We start from the raw sequence: 19,420 nt of genomic DNA, 5'->3' as shown, positions 1-19,420 counted from the left end.
CCCCCCACCCTTGCATTGGTGGTAGTGGCAGTACAGAGGGAAAATGCACTTACGTGTACACTGAAAATTCTGCTGGCACAGAACTCTAATTCATCTGTTGTGCAGAGACCACTTTGCCTCTGCCTGGCAGAGGACGCAGTAGTGTGCCTGGCCCTGGGTGCTGGCGTCTTAGTACTGTGTGACAGGGAATGCAGAGAGCATCCCCAATTGCACAGAGCACCACACTGCCCTCTGCAAGGCCCCCCACTACCTCCCTCTCTTGTTCTGGGTCTGCCTCCTCCTTTTTAGTCCTCCGCCTCCTCCCACCTGTGAAAACAAAGCGCAGCATGCTTATGAGAAACCTTGTGAGCTGTCACAAAGTTACACTGTTGCAGTCTGATCACTGGGGCAGGGGAGACTGAGGAAATGCTCCCCCCTGCCTGCAGCAGACTGATCACTGGGGGAGGGGGAGACTAGAAAATGCTTCATCCTGCCTGGATCAGACTGATCACTGGGGGAGGGGAGACTGAGGAAATGCTTCCTCCTGCCTGCAACAGACTGGTGACATCATCTCAGCCTATGGAAAGACACTCCCTTTTCATTAAATGTTTGAATTAATATTGTTCCTGTGTATTGTGATATATGAGTAATTGTTTCATGTAGATTTAGAAAGTCACTGATGGGGCCACTGTAAGTAATTGATTCCAAGTATCTGGTAATATAGTTTTAAAAAAAAGAGGCCAAAGGTGTATTGAAAGTTCTGCTTCCAGGAAGTGAGTTCTATAAAGCCAAGTCTGGGCAATAACCATCATTGCAAAGGTTGGGGTGTTCTAGGCTTCCAGGTTTCTAAAGGAGTGTAGGAAACTGCTGCATATCTACAAATTTGGGCAAGTTACCAGCTTAGTATCTGCATGCTTTTTTTTTTTTATTTGCCCAGTGCCCACAGATCCAATATCCGGTGTTCCTGTCGATGCAAAAGTCATTTTTCAACGAGAAAACATAATGTTGGTTGGGTCTAAATTCAACAAACTGACTATTCAGGCGCAAAATGACCCAGAGATTGAATATTGACCACATTTTGTTGCATCAGATCCAGAGATCCCGTATTTTTATTATTAAACCTTTACTTGAGATGTTGGAATTATAGGTCATTGGGGTACAGTACTAACAAATATATACTTCCAGTCACAATACAGTCTTCCTCTGATTGTAAATATAAAGGACCCTTCGGGGCAAAATGATGATTAATTATTAACATTGAACATAAATTAACACTTCAGTTATATAAGTTAATAAAAAAAAAAGATGTTTGTCCTTTAGGATCGATAAAAAAACATTGTGATGACAGTTCCTGGTTAAAGGTTAGTAAACAGAAGAGCAACAAGGCCCAGGATCGTCCAGTGGAGGTGGGAATGTCCAGTGGTGCCACCATTGCCAGTGTCATCTGTAATGATATTGACGTCTCTTCCACATGTCTTTGTTGGTGAGGGAATATCTGTCACGTTGTTGAACGTTACCTGCAGATAATGGCTGATCCAGTCTTGATAGGCCGTCACAAGAGTGTACACACCGGGGCGGTTTTGGTTGGCACAACCAACTCCCCAGCTTACGACTCCAATTTGGTACCAGACATCTTGGACTTTACACACCAGAGGGCCTCCAGAGTCACCCTGGAAGACATCCATATTCCTCAGTTAGATCTTTTTAATTATCTATCTACAGTATCTACCTACATTATATTGCCAAAAGTATTGGGCCCCTCCCCCTCCAAATCATTGCAAAGCGTGGGATGCCGTGGTGTAAAGCACGCCGCCACTGGACTCTAGTGGGGACGTGTTCTCTGGAGTGATGAATCACGCTTCTCTGTCCAGCAATCTGATGGACGTATCTTGGTTTGGCGGTTGTCAAGAGAACGGTACTTGCCTGACTGCATTGTGCCAAGTGTAAAGTTTGGTGGAGGGGGGATTATGGTGTGGGGTTGTTTTTCAGGGGTTGGGCTTGGCCCCTTAGATCCAGTGACAATTTCATGCTCCCAACTTTGTGGGAGGAGTTTGGGGATGGCCCCTTCCTGTTCCAACATGACTGCGCACCAGTGCACAAAGCAAGGTCCATAAAGACATGGATGGGGGAGTTTGGGGTGGAGGAACGCGACTGGCCGCACAGAGTCCTGACCTCAACCCCATAGAACACCTTTGGGATGAATAAGAGCGGAGACTGCGAGCCCGGCCTTCTCCCCGAACATCAGTACCTGACCTCACAAATGGTCCAACATTCCCATAGACACACTCCTAAACCTTGTGGACGCCTTCCCAGAAGAGGCAGAGCTGTTATATCGGCAAAGGGCGGAGCCAAACCAATACTGAACCCTACAGACTAAGACTGGGATGCCATTAAAGTTCATGTGCGTGTAAAGGGGTCCCAATACTTTTGGCAATATAGTGTATCTATCTGTTGGACACCTGACCATCACAGCTATGTCCCCCTCCTTTGTTACTATAACAGCCTCCACTCTAGGAAGGCTTTTCATGAGATTTTGAAGTGTGTCTGCGGGAATTGGTGTCTAATTAGCCAAAGGAGCAATCGTAAGGTAATTTGCTGATGTTGGACAGGAAGACCTGGCTTGTAATCAACATCTCAATTCATCCAGAAGGTGTTCAGTAGGGTTGAGGTCAGGGCCTCTCAAGTTCCTCCACGCCAGCCTGATCAAACTGTGTCTTTACAGAACCGGCTTTGTACACAAGCTGCAGTCATGCTGGAGCAGAAAAGGGCCTTCCCCAAACTGCTACCCCAGGGTCGGTTAAAATTACACAATTGTCTAAAATGACTTTGTATGCTGCAGTATTAAGAGTATCCGGTACTGGAAACATCGCTACTTAAAACTTTCATTTACATATATACCTTAATAGCCATAAAGGAGATAAGCCCATGTTATATGCACCAAATGCCTTGGCAAACTAAGTTTTACCTTGTAAAAGTAACAGAGCTGTGGGAGGAACCCAGCAGACCTAACCCACTACAGGCTGCCTGCAGAAAGCGACAGAAGGGGAAGATTTAAGACCAGCCATCCTGCAGAAGGAGAGAGAGCAGCAGTAGACATGTGCACTGCCAAAAAATTTGTTTAGTTTAGTTTAGTTTTAAATTCGGATTTGTGTTATTTCGTTTTTCGGGATTCGGGTGTGAAAGTCAATTCGGATTCGGAATTCGGATTCGGACGAAATTCGGTAGCGTTAGTTCGAACGTTCGTTTCGGTTTCTGTTCTTATTTGTTTCTTATTCGTTTTGTATTCGTTTCGTTCGTTCATTTGCAGCAAAGTGACATTTGAAGGGGGAAAAATATTTTTCTCCTCTAATGTCACTTTGCTCCAACGAACGAAACAAATAAGAAACGAATAAGAACAGAAAACGAAACGAACGTTCGAACTAACGCTACCGAATTTCGGAAATGGAAATTCGGATTCGTTTGCATTCGTTATGTCTGGAATTCGGATACATCCGAATGTCCGAATTTCCGAAAATTCGTCCGAATTTCGATTCGGAACGAAACGAATCGCACATGTCTAAGCAGCAGTGACCGGTCTTTCCTACAGGAATCTCCTACACAGGGGGAAAGTTTCACACTGGATTATTGCACGGATCTGGAAGAAATACACAAAACTCACCAAGATTCCAAAAAGAATGTACATGGTTTGTATGAGGACAATTTTTGTCTTATCTCAAAGTGATCTGTGCCTCTCATGTATCTCATGGCACCACTTACCACACAGGAGTCCTTCTGTCCATTTTTATATCCAGCACATATCTTCTCATCTTGAATAATGGCATTTCCTGAACTGTGAACATGATACATCTGGTCACATGTCTTGTAGTCGATGAGAGGAACCATGACCTTTTGAAGGATCCCATTAGCAGGCTGTGACCCTGGTGACACATATGGAACCGTAAGATAAAATATGTGTTTCATATGCTACTCCTTGGACTTTTGTTGCTTCTGGACTACATTAGGACAGAGATGGGTTACCCATAAAGCCGAAAAAGAATGTGGCTGGTGGGAACCTTGAGGATTTTAAAAATAGACATTTACAGGGTTATTCACCAAAGGGTGAGGAGTTTGGAGAAGGGAGGAGAAGTGAACAATCTAGGACAACATTGCTGAACTAGGAAAGTGAGCTGAATTGGAGAATTTTTCCAAATCAGCTATGTTGTCCTAGATTGTTCACTTCTCCGGCCTTCTCCAAACTCTTCACCCTTTTGTGAATAACCAAGTTAGTAATATGTAAGGTCATTGTCACTAGGGACAAGGCTACACAATGGACCCAGAAGCCACGCAAGGAAGTGAGATTTCATCAAATGAGAGGGAATGGTGGGTGCACATAAGCAGGACAGTCTTCCGGAAGGCTTTGAAGACCATTATGCCACCTGCAAAGAAATCTATTGAACTTTGATGATGATGATGATAAAGATTATATTGGGAGGTCTTAAACATACCATATGTTAAATATTTGTGGACACTTTGCCATCACCAACTTCTATACAGCCAAAATTATGTGGATATCCCTCCAAGCAATTGAGCTCAGGTTTTTCAAATGAAGAGTTCTATTAAAACTATTTCATACAAAGACATTATGGACAATTGTGCCATCGTGGTGGCTACAATTTGGGGAAGGTCCTTTTTCTGTTCCAGCATGACTGTGTCTCACAAAGCCAGCTCTATGAAGGCATGGTTTGATGAGTTGGTATAGAGGATCTAAAGGGGTCTTCACAGAGCTCTGACCTCAACCCTACTGAACAGCTTTGTATCATTTTGAATGCCAATTGTGAGCCTGGTCTTCTCATCCAACAGTACCTGATCACCAAAATGTTCTTTTGGCTGAAAGAACACAAATTCTCACAGACACACTTCAAAATCTTGTGAAAAACTTTCCCAGAAGAGTGGGGGTTGTTATATCTGGAAAAGTTGGGGGGCTCCCTATTAAAGCCCATGGTGTTGGAATGGGATGTTCAACAAGCTTATATAGTTGTGGTCAGATGTCCACATAATGTTGGCTTTATAGTGTATGTTTAGGCTTGGGCCACATCACTAGAAAAATGCAGTGGCCTAAGATGTATGAAAGTTTTGATGCAACCTTGTAACCTCACAGGCTTACCATTATAGGATGTTTTACCCCAACCAGTCGCCCAGCAGTCCATGCCACACGGAAAGGTGACAGAGGAAGATGGCAGACAGATTGGCATGATGTGTTGGGTGAAATTGACGGCATTGGCCAGCTTTAGAAGAGCAATGTCCCCAACTGATCCTGTGATTGTATATTTGCTGTTGAGAATGATTGATGTTATGTCAGAAGCAACTGTTTGATTTGTGATCACATCCAGCTGGTTCAGACCCAGATAAACTTTATAATCCTCCAGTCGTGGTGACCTGTGAATGGCACAAACATATTTAATATTGCAAAAGTGGCATCTAATGGTGGAGACCTTTTAAAAAAATGTATTATTTAGGGAGATTTCCCCTTACTTCTTCCATCTCAGAGTCACAACAGAAATCACTACAAGTGAGGGGAATACCTCTTACAAAGTTATCACCAGAATAGATGTCCCATTAAAAGATTTCCCCTTTCCTTATGCTCTGGTAACAAATTTTGGAATATACATCACTTTCTGTCTCATTGACAATAGTCACCAGGACAGATATAGAGGGTGACTAGTGGGACACAAACCGCAATAAAACATTGACAGGCACTCTGACCCTTACACACTCTAACCAAAATTTGTGGCAACATATACAGGTGAAACTCGAATAATTAGAATATCGTGCAAAAGTAATTGCAGTAAGTGCTGCAAAAGGGGCCCAAACCAAGTACTGAGTACATATGCATGCTTGTACTTTTCAGAGGTCCGATATTGTTCTATGTACAATCCGTGTTTTATTGATTGCATGTAATAATCTACTTTTTTGAGGTTGTGGATTTGGGGTTCTTGGGGTTTTCATGAGCTGTAAGCCATAATCATCACAATGATGACAAATCACGGCTTGAACTATCTTGATTTGCATGTAATGAGTCTCTCTCATATATTAGTTTCACCGCATAAGTTGCATTAGTGAAATAAATGAACTTTGCACGATATTCTAATTATCCGAGTTTCACCTGTACATTTTCACTTCTGCTTGCCTAAGGTTTCATACAGTCTGCAAAGCCATATGTTCTTCAGGAGGCACATCCTGTAATTGGTAGTCTTACAATTGATGTAAGGATGCCAGTTACACTGTCCTACATATACACTGTCTTACATATGGCCAGATGCCTCCTCTAGAGGCTATAAATATTTCTTTTAAATACAATAATGAAAAATGCAATGCATTGCGGTAATCTAGAAACCATTTTCAAGGGTCATTCTTTCAAAAAGTCATATATCGTATCGTTTTGAAAACAGAGTCAGGTGGAAGTCAGCCCATGGTTTCTTATAGGTCCTGGATAATTCAACAGGAGATCTCCTTGACATAATTTCCAGCTTTTTTCCTGTTCATCTGGAAGTTTCTGCCGATCTCTCCCACCCATTTCTGTGTGTCCCTGCTCCCATGAGGTGTCCCTGCCATCCTTTGTGAGTTCCTATTACATTCTCCATAGAAGACCATAAATTAAGATCCAACATGCATAATAGGAATCCCTCATCATAGCCACAGGAGGCTCATAGAGCTCACCAGTGAAGGTTAATTTCCAACATACACCAAACACTGCAATGCATTCTGGAGGGCTGGTCTTGTTAGAGAGAAAATAAAGAGGCAGTGAAGAGAGATTTGAAAAGGGACAACAGAAAACCAAGAGAAGAGACAGGGGAATTATGGCAGGGACTCTACAAAGGGGACAGATGGAAAGACCAAATGTGGGAAAAGGAAGGTAGAGACAAGACAAGAGGAAAGATGGAAAGACCAGGTGAGAGATGAAGAGAAGAAATGAGACAAGGGGAGAGATGGAAAGACCAAAGGTGAGAGAAGGAAAGAAGAGACAAGACAAAGGGAGAAATGGAAAGACCAAAGCTGAGAGAAGGAAGGTAGAGACAAGACAAGGGGATAATGGAAAGACCAAAGCTGAGAGATGAAGAGAAGAAATGAGACGAGGTGACAGATGTAAAGACCAAAGGTGAGAGAAGGAAAGTAGAGACAAGACAAGGGGAGAGATGGAAAGACCAAAGCTGAAAGAAGGAAGGTAGAGACAAGACAAGGGGATAATGGAAAGACCAAAGCTGAGAGATGAAGAGAAGAAATGAGACGAGGTGACAGATGTAAAGACCAAAGGTGAGAGAAGGAAAGTAGAGACAAGACAAGGGGAGAGATGTAAAGACCAAAGGTGAATGAAGAAGAGAAGGGGCACTATATCAGGAGATGAAAAAAAACAAAGTCGAGAGAAGACAGGAGACGCTACAAGGGAAGAGATGGAATGACTAAAGGTGAGAGAGGGAGAGAAGAGACAGTTCAAGGGGAGAGATTGACAGAAGAAAGGTGAATGAAGAAGAGAAGAGGCACTACATGGAGAGATGAAAAAAACAAAGTCGAGAAAAGACAGGCGATGCTACAAGGGAAGAGATTGAAAGACCAAAGGTGAGGAAGACAGAGAGGAGACAATGAAAAGTGAGAGAAGGAAAGACCAGAGGTGATAGAGAGGGACAGGAGAAGGGAAAATGTAGTGAAAAGACGCCAACCGAGAGTGAAGGAGTAGAAGGAGAGAGAGGATGAGAAATGAGGTATGGGCACAATGAAGGAAAGACCGGTTGAGCAGAACAGAGGTGAAACTAACAGAACATCTTTTACCCTTATCAAGAAAATAGTTTGTTTTTTTATTAGTAATTATAGGTGAACTTGAATGTACAAATGTAATAAAAAAAAAAGGAAAGAAAGTGTACTCACTCAGAGAAGCAATGGGTTGCACTCATCACCCACTGGGAGGAGATCAGGGAACCTCCACAGCTGTATTGACCTTTATAGTACAGACCGACCTGCCAGGGCCACTCGCCATTCACAGCATCCGTGCCACCAACAATTCTGCTGGAGACCCCCGGGGAGCCACATGCCAAACTATCTGCTGCAAACTCCAAACCAGACAACCCTATAGGAGGCCAGGGAAACAAAGCAGAATACATAGCTTTTCATACCAGATTCCACACAGAAAACTGCATTTTGTAAAGGATTGTTCATTGAAACACACACATGACAACCTGGATAATCCCTACCCTCCTTCCCTTTAAATGAGTTTGCTAAAATTCTTCCTGTTTTAAATGCATCACTTTGCATGCTCGTATCTCCTTTTGTGAAATTACTTGTTCTATTTGTTCAGTAACCAAACAGGCCTGGCCTTGTTCCCTTCACAAGGCTTTCATAAAAGGGCTGAGAATATATACAGTATCAGCTCTCAAAGCACACAACGATATAAACCAACATGTTGCCAGTGTGTACACTATACAAACGTTGTACAAACATTACGGGAGGGATCAGTCCGTAGAGGGCCCCATTCACATCTATGCAATTTAATCCACATTGATGAATATGCCATTGCTTTAAATGGTGGTAGTACAAATTCATGTTCTTCCCCGCCCCCCCAAAAAAAATTGAGAATTATGCTAGCTTGATGGTGTTATCTACCCACAGGTCAGAATTTCGAGAGCCCAATAAAAATAAAAATCCTTGACTCCACCATTTATAAACATAGACAACATAATGTCGTTTTCTGGAAAATTGAATTCACGTAATTCTGAACAATAAAATAAAATACAGATAATTTATAGAAATGGGCTAATCTACTGACCTGTGGTTATTATGACCAGCACAGCAAGCGTCCTCATTTCTGGTCCTGTATGGTCTGCAAATCCTGGAAATTAAATGGCTTCGGAAGATGGTACTCAAGTTTCTTCTCTTATATAGCCGTTGAATGTCTTATTCCTTTGTGAAGTGACAGTCAGATGCTTTGACACTAATACTTTGTCTTACTTGTTATTAAACCCAACACTCAGATCAAAACAATTTAACCCTTACGTTCGTTACACAGAATTTTTACTGTTCTGTGACTCATTGCTGGGAGTATTGGAGCCACAGACGTGCTTGAATCATGCATGCTTTACATCACTCCACTAGTCCCCTAAAGTCTTACATGTTCTCCACCTGTCTTCTGACCATCGGTGGTCTTTGGAGAAAATGTCAAGGTCTATGGTCTTTTAGCTGATAGAAAATTACATTATTTTAAACGCAAAAATTTGCAGCTTTACACTTTTTTAATCTGAATTTTATTTTTCTCCACTTCTGGTTCTGAACCTTCAGTCCTTCTGAACTGATTTGTAGTCCAGTCCTAGGTTGACGTCCATACATTTAGTACAGTGCATGAGCATTGTCACCCTAGAACAGTAAGGGGTTCATTTTACAAAAGTTGCACCTAGCATGTTGCTGGGCGGATGCTGTTCACATGGCACTGGTGCTCCTAGATCCTTGGTTCTCAACTGGTGGGTCATGACCCAAAAGTGGGTCGGGGACCCCATGTTCAGTGGGTCACTGCATGCCTTCCACTTTTCTAGGTGAGAAGCTCCGCAGCCTCCCCCTGGCGCAGAAATGTCAGTTCTCTTGCCAAGCAGCCATTATAAATATGCTGCCCGGTGCCGAGTGTCAGCTTAAGGTGAGGTGGGTGGGCTAGGGCTATGGCCGAGAGGGAGCTCCATTCATACGTGCTTTGTTTATAGCTCCCTCATGTGTCCTGTAGAGGTGCCTGGACTGGAGTGATGTCACATGTTGGCTCTACAGGGTGCCCAGGGGAGCTATACCAGCAATGCATATATGGATGGAGCTCCGTCAAGCACAGTTGCTCACACTGGACCCCAGGCTGAGGATCCACTCCAGTTCTCCCAGTTCTCCTAAGACAGGGACAATGGGTGAATCTTAAAAAAAAATTAAGAAATTGGGAGTGTGTATGTGTGTGTTAGAATGTCTGTGAGTGTGTGAGCTTGTGGTTGTGTGTGTCTGTTAGTGCTTTTTGAGGGCCCAATCACACTAGTACAATGCGTTAATCACACAGTCCCGTTCGTGGTACCGCAATGTCGTGCATTCCAGTGCAGTGAGACTTAAAGTGACATTAAACCCTCAGATTTTTTAACATAAAACAATAGTGTAATGTGCGCCTTACTGTAATCCATTGTGGTTTCCCTTCTCTTTGCTGCTCTTCCTTTTAAATCTGTATCTCTTCTCATGCTGGGGGAGAACTTCCCTTTGCAGCTGAGTGCCTCTTCCTGTAGTGCTGGCTCAGGTTGTGAACCTACACAGAGACACCATGTATCCATTCCAGAGACAAGGCAGTCTGCTGCAAAACAGAAGTTCTGCCCAGCATGTGAACAGATACAGCTTTAAAATCAAGAGCAGCAAAGAGAAGGGAAACCACCATGGATTACAGTAAGGCGCACATTACACTATTGTTTTATGTTAAAAAATCTGAGGGTTTAATGTCACTTTAATGACCAAGGACAAATGTGGGTCCTGAGGTTACACAGGTTGAGAACCACTGCTCTAGAGAAAGATGACAGGTATAATTCCTATGCTCCTCAGCATCATCTAGGGGACCCAGCTATATGCTGAGCAGAACTTTTATGAATTGACCCCTAAGTGTGTTACCGACAGGAACAGGCAAAAAAAAGAATGAAAAATTAGGCTTGTTCAGTCGCCGCATCTAAAGACCGACAACTGCAATATAATAAGATAATAAATCATTGTTTTTAGGTTCATATATACTTTAATATTGTAACATTGCATAATTACTATTGCCATTTGCTAGTCCACACGTGAGCTGAATTCCTTGTGCAAATTGTAATCTTGGACTTTATTGTCCTCAGGCAGTATTTCGAGTTTACTTCTCGGTGTGAAGCAGGTGAAGGAAATAACTATTTATGTGCTCATCACTATGTCACTATTTGTACTGTGATTGCTTTAATAAACACCTGGACACCATGACAAGGATCCAATGGTGTACATATATTTCCTCCTTCACTATAATGACTCATCACACACAAGGAAGAGGCGTCAGCTGCTTTAGTATTACATGCAACTTGTTTATTTTGACTTGGTCACGCTTCAGATGATCTTCAGCAATCTCAAATTTGGGTTTTTTTTTGTTTTCTTTTTTAATTTCAAAAAGAGTTTTATGAAAAGATATTGGAGCCTACACGAGAACAGTTTCGCAACATGTAAAAAAGAACATTGGTATCACAAAGCAAAACTGTCTGGCACCTTAGGCACTCTAGACGTCCTTTGACGCACCACTACCCGGTAGATGCTAGTATGGCTCCGTCTATACCCTACTAGTCCCCTAATGCTCGCTACAGGTGGCGTACTGCGGTTTCGGCGATGATTGTGATACCTTTCGTAATGTTCACTATTTTATTTACTGATTGCTACTTTTGTTGTCTCATGCAACTCTGCTCCCGTATCTATTGCACCAAAGCTTGACTTGTTTTGTATTATTGGAAAACTTTCAATAAAAATGATATGCATAAAAAAAAAAAGAACATACTCCCAGGCAGGGGGCAGCTCCAGAGGGGTGTCCCAGTGGAGAGCTCCAAAAGGAGAAATAACAAAAGAAAAAGGAAGATCTCGAAAGGACAGTTGTCCTAAACCTTGGAGAGATTATAGCAGAAGATGGGGGGAAAAAAAAGAAGAAAGAGGAGGAAAGCAGAAAGAACCAGAGGATCAAGGACAAGCCCCTCACCCTGTGGAGACCGAGAGGGACCAAAAATTTGCCAAATAAACCAGTATAGAGGGAGAGAAGCTGTTTACAATGAAGCCCCCTGAGACATAAGGTGAACATATTGATCCGAAAAACAGAAAAAGATCCGGGTACTCCAAGTGGAGTAAAATGTCTCCTCCGTATTCTTTAGGAACGCAGTAAGATTTTCCATGGTGTAGATATCATTAAGTCTTGATATATATACATATCTGGACTGTAGAAGACTGGGAGCTTCTCCACAGTGGCTGTCTAAAAGCCCTGGCCGCATTGACCAAATGAATGGTGAGAGAAGATTTGTACTTTTTGATGGACCCAATAGGCAACTGAAGGAGGCACACCTCTGGCTTGTCCTTAACATTCACCATGGTTATTTGAGCAACAATCGCATGAACAGAGTCCCAGAATGGCTTGAGCTTTGGCTAGGACTAGGGGCCGAGTCACATCTCCAGCACTGCGATGAGATGGAAGCGTTCATTTTATAAAGCCCCCACAGAACCGTGTACCACCTCGCCAGAATCTTGTATTCCGTCTCCTGGTAACAACTGACCATAGAAGATTTGTAAGCTAAGGTCAAAATGTCAGTTCGCTGCTCCGGAGTGAATGTTTTTCCTAGGTCCCGTTCCCATTTTTGTAACAACGGGGGACAAAAATCAGGAGCGGAGGAGGATAATTTTTTATACACTGAGTGGCCAGTTTATTATGACCACCTGACGTTTGTAGGCTAATTAGCGATAATTTGGTTTAATATATTTTTATTCTTATTTCATAATCATACAATTTTGACTCATTCCATTGGATTATACATATATGTTATTAATACTTAAAAATACCTTATCAGTTACACATCTCTTATACATATATGCAATAATCCACACCCTTCTTACATCTTTCTTTCTTTCACACACTCACCTAGGAGGGAGAATTTGTTTTTTAAACCTGTGTCTCTTTATGATCATTTTCTGTTTAATATATTTTTATTGCATTTAAATTCAATATACTTTATATAATACATTCCATAATATAAAACACCTCTGGAGGAATGAGAGAAGGACAGACTCTATACAACTTCTGTACCTATTCTACCCCCAACCTAAACTCCATATTACCCCTTCCCCATCCCCCTCCCTAACCCCGTCCCCTACCTTTACTTCCCTTCTCTCTAATAGCTTCCTCATGTAAACCAACACCCACAATGATGTAATAAAAAAAAAAGGGGGGGAGCCCATAAAGTGCTCTAACTGCAGTGCTACTCCCATTTCTCTGATCTATCCTCCCTAACTATATTTGTGCTCCTATTTTATATCTTATATCCTATACTACTTATGTGTCAGTACCCTCAAATCTAACTAACATAAACCACCCTTTTATACTTCCCCTCCTTAATTTTACCCTTTCAAATTCTCCCACTGTATATTCCCACTCTTTCTATCCTTCATTCCTCCTGTCTTCTTCTCTCATTCCTCCTGGTGGCATTCATCCCTCCTTTCCATTCTACCACTCAAACATGTCAAGATCTTAACTTCTTATCATAAACATCTATCCAGAAGTCCTAGCTTTACCCTAGGCCATGTATACATTACCCCACTGTAGATTAGTCATTTCACCCTTTCTATGTCCCTTTTCGCTGCTCTATCCCTCTCTTAACTCCTTCATAAATTCCTCTGTCTGTGTATATATTTCCCATTTTTTCCAGATCTTGTGAAAACTCTCCTTTTTATCCAAATCATTTGCCCTTAATTCATCCATATATCTTATCTCCTCCATTGTACTAACCCAGTTCTCTAAAGTAGGTGGTACTGTAGATCTCCATCCGCTTGATATACAGACTCTAGCAGCAACCAGTACAAATCTTAGGATATCACTTTTTTTTTTTTTTAGAGATCCAGGTATCAGTGACAATAACGCCATTAAGGGATGTTTTTCAACATTTTCTGCCTCTATGGCGTTATATACTCTAAATACAGATTCCCAGAACAGTTGCAATCTAGGACAGCTCCACCAGATATGCAGGTACGTCCCCTCCTCTATAGTACATCTCCAACATCTATCAGATAAATCTGGATTTATATGTTTAATACCCTCTGGGCACCTGTACCATCTGGATATTATTTTATAATGTTTTTCTTGGTGAAAAGAAGACGTAACAGAGCTATGTGTCACATTAAATATTCTTCCCCATTCTTTGTCTGATATCTCTCTTCGCATATCTTGCTCCCATCTTTTCATATACTTAGTATGTCCTTTATCTTCTTCTACCCTCAGCATACCGTACACCACTGATAAAGTGTGGGCAACAGGTGTTTCTGATATGCACAATCTCTCAAATGGGGTAAATGTCCTATTGAGAGTTTTACCTATCCTAAGGTGTCTAATATAATCTGTTAGCTGTACTGCCTCCATCCATACCTTCCCATTAGTTTGTTTCTCTGGTCTTAAATCCATTTTCACTTCTTCTCTACCTGGTTCTAATATTTGCCATACCTGTATATGTGGAGTGTTCATCGTACTTAGTAGTGAAATTGCCTGCATACCTGGCGGAAATTGAGGATTACCTAAGATGGGAGTCAAGGGTCCCGGGCTAGATGAGAGATTATATTTAGTTGCATACCTATCCCATATTTGTAGCACCGGTTGTACTAAAAAAGGCAAGGTTGACATATGTGGTCTACTTTCCACTGACATCCATGGGAGATTCCTCAGGGGTACTGGGGAAATATCCGCTTACAATTTTACTACTCCTTTGTCTTGATTCCTATGTAACCAATATCAGCAAAACAGCAGAATTCGTTAAATGTTCAAGAGCAGCTGTTGTTAAAGTGTTTAAAGACCGGACTGTCAGCCGAAAATCTGGGTCTGAACGCGCGAATTGTGGCCGTCAGCGACTAGTCAATGTTAGGGCAGAACGGGGGAGGGGCAAGACTGGTACAAGACAACAGAAGGGCAACAGCGCCGTGTCAGATTCCTCGCATCACCTTTCATCATCTCGCGGAGTCACGAGGCGGCCCAACGAAGTCATCTCGTGGAGTTATCTCGTGGCCCAACTACACTTAAGTACTGATGGGGTGGTCATAATAATCTGGTCACTCAGTGTAGATTACAGAGATAGCGTGACAGGCGAAACTCCTCTACAAATATTTTCAAAGGCAGAACAAGGCCTATCAAGTTTCTGAGGTTCGGGGATGGCACGAAGAAAATGGCGGAGACATTTTTGAGGAGGGAAAGTTTAAGAGAAGGTTGAGCATCCAGCGAGCAGTAAAGACTGTTAATGACCAGAGGGTGTGATCTGCAGCCAGGAGACTCAGGTCTGCAGGGGTTGACACAGGCAATCTGATTTGGACATTTCTAATTGGGAAATAAGGTCAATGTTTGGAATCTGTTTCAGTGAGTGTGTAAGAGACTTAGCTGTAGATGGACTCCCGCCCAAAAATTTGCACGCACCCAAGAATGCAATCCACTGCTGAAAGTTCCTGGAAAATGCGCTTTAGCACGTGAATGCGTGCGTACAGGAACTTTAATGTATAGTAGCGTACGCACGTGAGCGTGCGGAAGCGTGCTTGTTAGCGTACAGATGCACGCTCATTAGCATGCACACTATCATATATACAGTAAACAGACATGAAGCCATGACCAAGTTGCTGAGTGGTCTTCAGCTAATCCCTGTGTGCCCTGTACTCTGTTCCAGTATCCTGACTTCCTGTGTATGAACCCGGCTTGTGACCAATTGACTCTGCTTCCTCCTCCTGATTCGGTACCTCTGCTCTCTGATCTCCTGTGTATGACCCTGGCTTATATTTCCTGACCCTGCTCCTGATCTGTGATTCGGTACCTCAAGATTCGGCTCCCTGTGTATGACCTCGGCTTGAACTTGACTTCCCTCCTGGTCTGCCACTTGGTGGATCGTTCCATCAGTACCCTGAGCAACGACATCCAGCCAGTGCTCCATAGGCCTCAAACACTTTTGCCTGCTCTGGTTTCAAGAGGTCCTGGTGTCATCCCGGTCCTGCCGATTCACCAGCTGGTCCAACACACTCAAGCACCTCCTTAAGAACCGGCCAGCCACCAGTATCAGCACCTGTGCTCCACTCTGTCCTTACATCCCCTGTCACCACTTCCAGAGGTGTGGGACAAGAGGTGCATAGGCAGCCCCCTTCATAGCTGAGTCTCCAGTCAGGTACGTGACAGAGTGATTTGTGCCTTGTGTAGTGGAATCAATGTTTGGAAAGCATTCAGAAAGTATAGGATGAGAGTTGTTCGTTATATTTCTATGAGTAGAGGATGCAGTAGGATGGATCACATACAATATAGGTCTATCTCATGAGGGTTGACTTTAGAAAGAAAGCTAATGCACTGTAGTCAGTAACAGGTATGAGATTTACAAAGCATAAATGGGGCACTGGCCCTCCAAATGTTGAATTGTGGGTCTCTTATTGACAAGTGCAGCATATCACAAATGCAACCTTTCGGGATCACGCGATCTCAGGCAAGGCGTGACCCATATGTGACCCCCAAAACGTTGCATTTGCAATATGCTTCACTTTCGTCCGTAAAAGACACGCAATTCAACATTTGGAGTGCCGGTGCCCCATTTATGCTTTGTGTATGTGACGGCGCCATCCATTGGACGCCGCATCACCCACCACTGGTTTCAGGACATAGCGGTCAGGAGTGCGATGGGTTCATGGACTTCTGCTTGAATTAAGCTATGAGAGTTAAACACAATAGAAATTAGACATGTGCGATTCGTTTCGTTCCGAATCGAAATTCGGACGAATTTTCGGAAATTCGGACATTCGGATGTATCCGAATTACAGACATAACGAATGCAAACGAATCCGAATTTCCATTTCCGAAATTCGGTAGCTGTAGATCGAACGTTCGTTTCGTTTTCGGTTCTTATTCGTTTCTTATTCGTTTCGTTCGTTGGAGCAAAGTGACATTAGAGAAGGAGAAAAATATTTTTTCCCCCTCAAATGTCACGAACGAACGAAACGAAAAGGAAACAAATAAGAAACGAATAAGAACAGAAAACGAAACGAACGTTCGACCTACCGCTACCGAATTTCATCCGAATCCGAATTCCGAATCCGAAATTGACTTTCACACCCGAATCCCGAAAAACGAAATAACACAAATCCGAATTTAAAACGAAACTAAACTAAACTAATTTTTTGGCAGTGCACATGTCTAATAGAAATGTTCAATTCCTAAATGTAGATGGATACAAATAATATTCACAATCTGGAAGCCAATGTAAAATACCCTTTTTTTAGGTTATTTTTAACCAAAATGTTTACCTAAGCAAATTGTTTTTTTCGTTTTGGATAAAGTGGAGAAGAATTTGACTCTTTGTTAGGTTTTATTTCAGCTTGAATCTCTGTCGTGGAGCCTCCTCTCACTTACTGCTCCTCACGCCCTGTTTAGTGAAATATGTTTCCTATTGACGACGATCATATTGAATTACATATTAACTCTTATATAGTGTACCGGGCGGGGGTGCAGGGAAGAGTTTATGAACGGTGAATCCTATGCATATGCATTTGTAGCGGTGCCCCCCCTTTTCCCCCCGACCCCAGACGTCTGAGGTGGACTCCCAAAGGGTAGAGAGGGCTGACATTTCACTTTCAGATGTAGATCCTTAGTCAGTGAAGGGACAGTGTGATCAACAAATCGGGCACCAGTCATTTAAGGACTTTTTCAATGCTTTTTTTAACAGACAGCAATACTGGGAGAGGGGGTATAGGGCTTCAGACATCCATAGCAAAAATACACAGACTCCGGACTCACCAATCCCTTCAGGCTGCTTCCACAGTGCAGATAATATCTTAGTAGGACAGGAATGGGCACTGTGCAGTAGAACAACAGCTGAATAGGGATGAGCATGAGACCTACCCTGGGAGAGAGTAGGAGGTCCATGTCAAACTCCTGGTACGTCCAACAGTCATAGGGCTCCTCTGGTTCTCCTCCTCAGATAGTTCCAGACCCCACCTGGGTCCACATGTGGCCTCCTCCAGCTTTGAGGCCTAGTTAGTCAGCTTTTCCAACCTTGACCATGCCACCCCCCAGGCCAAGCCCAAGGGTGGACTGCCCAAAGCACATGGCAATCCCTGAGTATTTATACACTATCCCAGAATTCATCACTGTCCATGAAACTCCTAGTGATTGGCTGGTGAGGCATAGACACTCCTAATGTTCCCCTATTAGCTGCCCCGCTCTGTGGCAGGGTCACAGCCCACTCACGGGTCAGTGCAATCATCAGCAGAACACCTAGAGTTAACCAGAAGATGCCAGAATACTAATCAGCCGACTAATTACAGTGCTAGCAACACTGAATTTAGTAGCCACTCCACTTAAGGTGAAAGGGGGCTACACAGTGTATGTGAAATCCTAATTATTTATTTAATAACTTGCTTTGTGTATCTTGAATAAATGTTAATTTTATGAATTTGTAGTGTTTTGTACCATTAAAGTCCAAGGAATGCTCTAGGGTTATGTAAAAATTTGAGTGAAAACCGAGCTACAGAGGAAACCCAGCAAAAAAATAAATAAAATAAAACTGCCCTCCGGATAGATCCTCGGTCCTCGGTTAGACTGACATTTCTTGAAGACCCGGGAGACAAAAATGAAAGACAACAAACTCATCATGCCAACAGAATCATTGCTGAGCTTTTATGGTGCCTTAGTAAAGACACGAGAATGTTCTCACTGATGACTTCTAAATATAAACTTTACAATGCTGATTTTATTATACATATCACAGAATATCCTATAATTCCTTCATGCCATGTGCCATTTACTTTTATGAAGCCATTACCCTGTGAGTGGGTGAGGCCATTTTCCCCAAACAGTTGTGGCTGGTCGGACAGGTTGGGATTTTGCTGTGTAGGATCATTGTAGCCGGGAGAAATGACACATCTCGTGAAGATCAGGGTGTTAGCAGGTTAACACATTTTTGTGTTCTAGTTATTTAATAAGGTCCTCCTCTCTTAAGGCACCTACTGATCCTCCATACATAACACCACCTGCATTAATAAGGTCCTCCTCTCTTAAGGCACCTACTGATCCTCCATACATAACACCACCTGTATTTATAAGGTCCTCCTCTCTTAAGGCACCTACTGATCCTCCATACATAACACCACCTGAATTATTAAGGTCCTCTTCTCTTAAGGCACCCCCTCTGTATTAATAAGGTCCTCCTCTCTTAAGGCACCCACTGCTCCTCCATACATAACACCCCTCTGTATTAATAAGGTCTTCCTCTCTAAAGGCACCCACTGCTCCTCCATACATAACACCCCCTGTGTATTAATAAGGTCCTCCTCTCTAAAGGCACCCACTGCTCCTCCATACATAACACCCCCTGTGTATTAATAAGGTCCTCCTCTCTTAAGGCACCCACTGCTCCTCCATACATAACACCCCCTGTGTATTAATAAGGTCCTCCTCTCTTAAGGCACCCACTGTTCTTCCATACATAACACCCCCTGAATTAATAAGGTCCTCCTCTCCTAAGGCACCCACTGTTCCTCCATACATAACACCCCCTGAATTAATAAGGTCCTCCTCTCCTAAGGCACCCACTGTTCCTCCATACATAACAACCCCTCTGTATTTATAAGGTCCTGTTCCCTTAATGCATCCCCTGTTCTTCCATACATAACACCCCCTGAATTAATAAGGTCCTGTTCTCTTAAG

At 42.8% G+C, this 19,420-nt stretch overlaps 1 protein-coding gene across 1 annotated transcript in view; it reads right to left on the bottom strand.

Moving 5' to 3' along the window:
• Positions 1-246: 246 nt before the first annotated feature.
• The window catches only part of LOC108801039 (transmembrane protease serine 9-like), a 63,865-nt gene continuing 44,691 nt past the window's right edge, over positions 247-19,420 (bottom strand). Inside the window, exons 11-14 of the mRNA XM_018573003.1 lie at positions 5,123-5,394; positions 3,736-3,896; positions 1,497-1,649; positions 247-306 (exon numbers count right to left, since the gene is read on the bottom strand). Coding sequence (XP_018428505.1) covers positions 247-306; positions 1,497-1,649; positions 3,736-3,896; positions 5,123-5,394 — 646 coding nt within the window. The remainder of the gene's footprint in view (positions 307-1,496; positions 1,650-3,735; positions 3,897-5,122; positions 5,395-19,420) is intronic.

Source organism: Nanorana parkeri, unplaced genomic scaffold, assembly GCF_000935625.1.
Source record: "Nanorana parkeri isolate BGI_ZX_2015 unplaced genomic scaffold, ASM93562v1 scaffold2202, whole genome shotgun sequence".
Lineage (NCBI taxonomy): Eukaryota > Metazoa > Chordata > Amphibia > Anura > Dicroglossidae > Nanorana > Nanorana parkeri.
The sequence above is the reverse complement of the archived record's forward strand: the minus strand, read 5'-3'. Positions and strand labels throughout refer to the sequence as shown.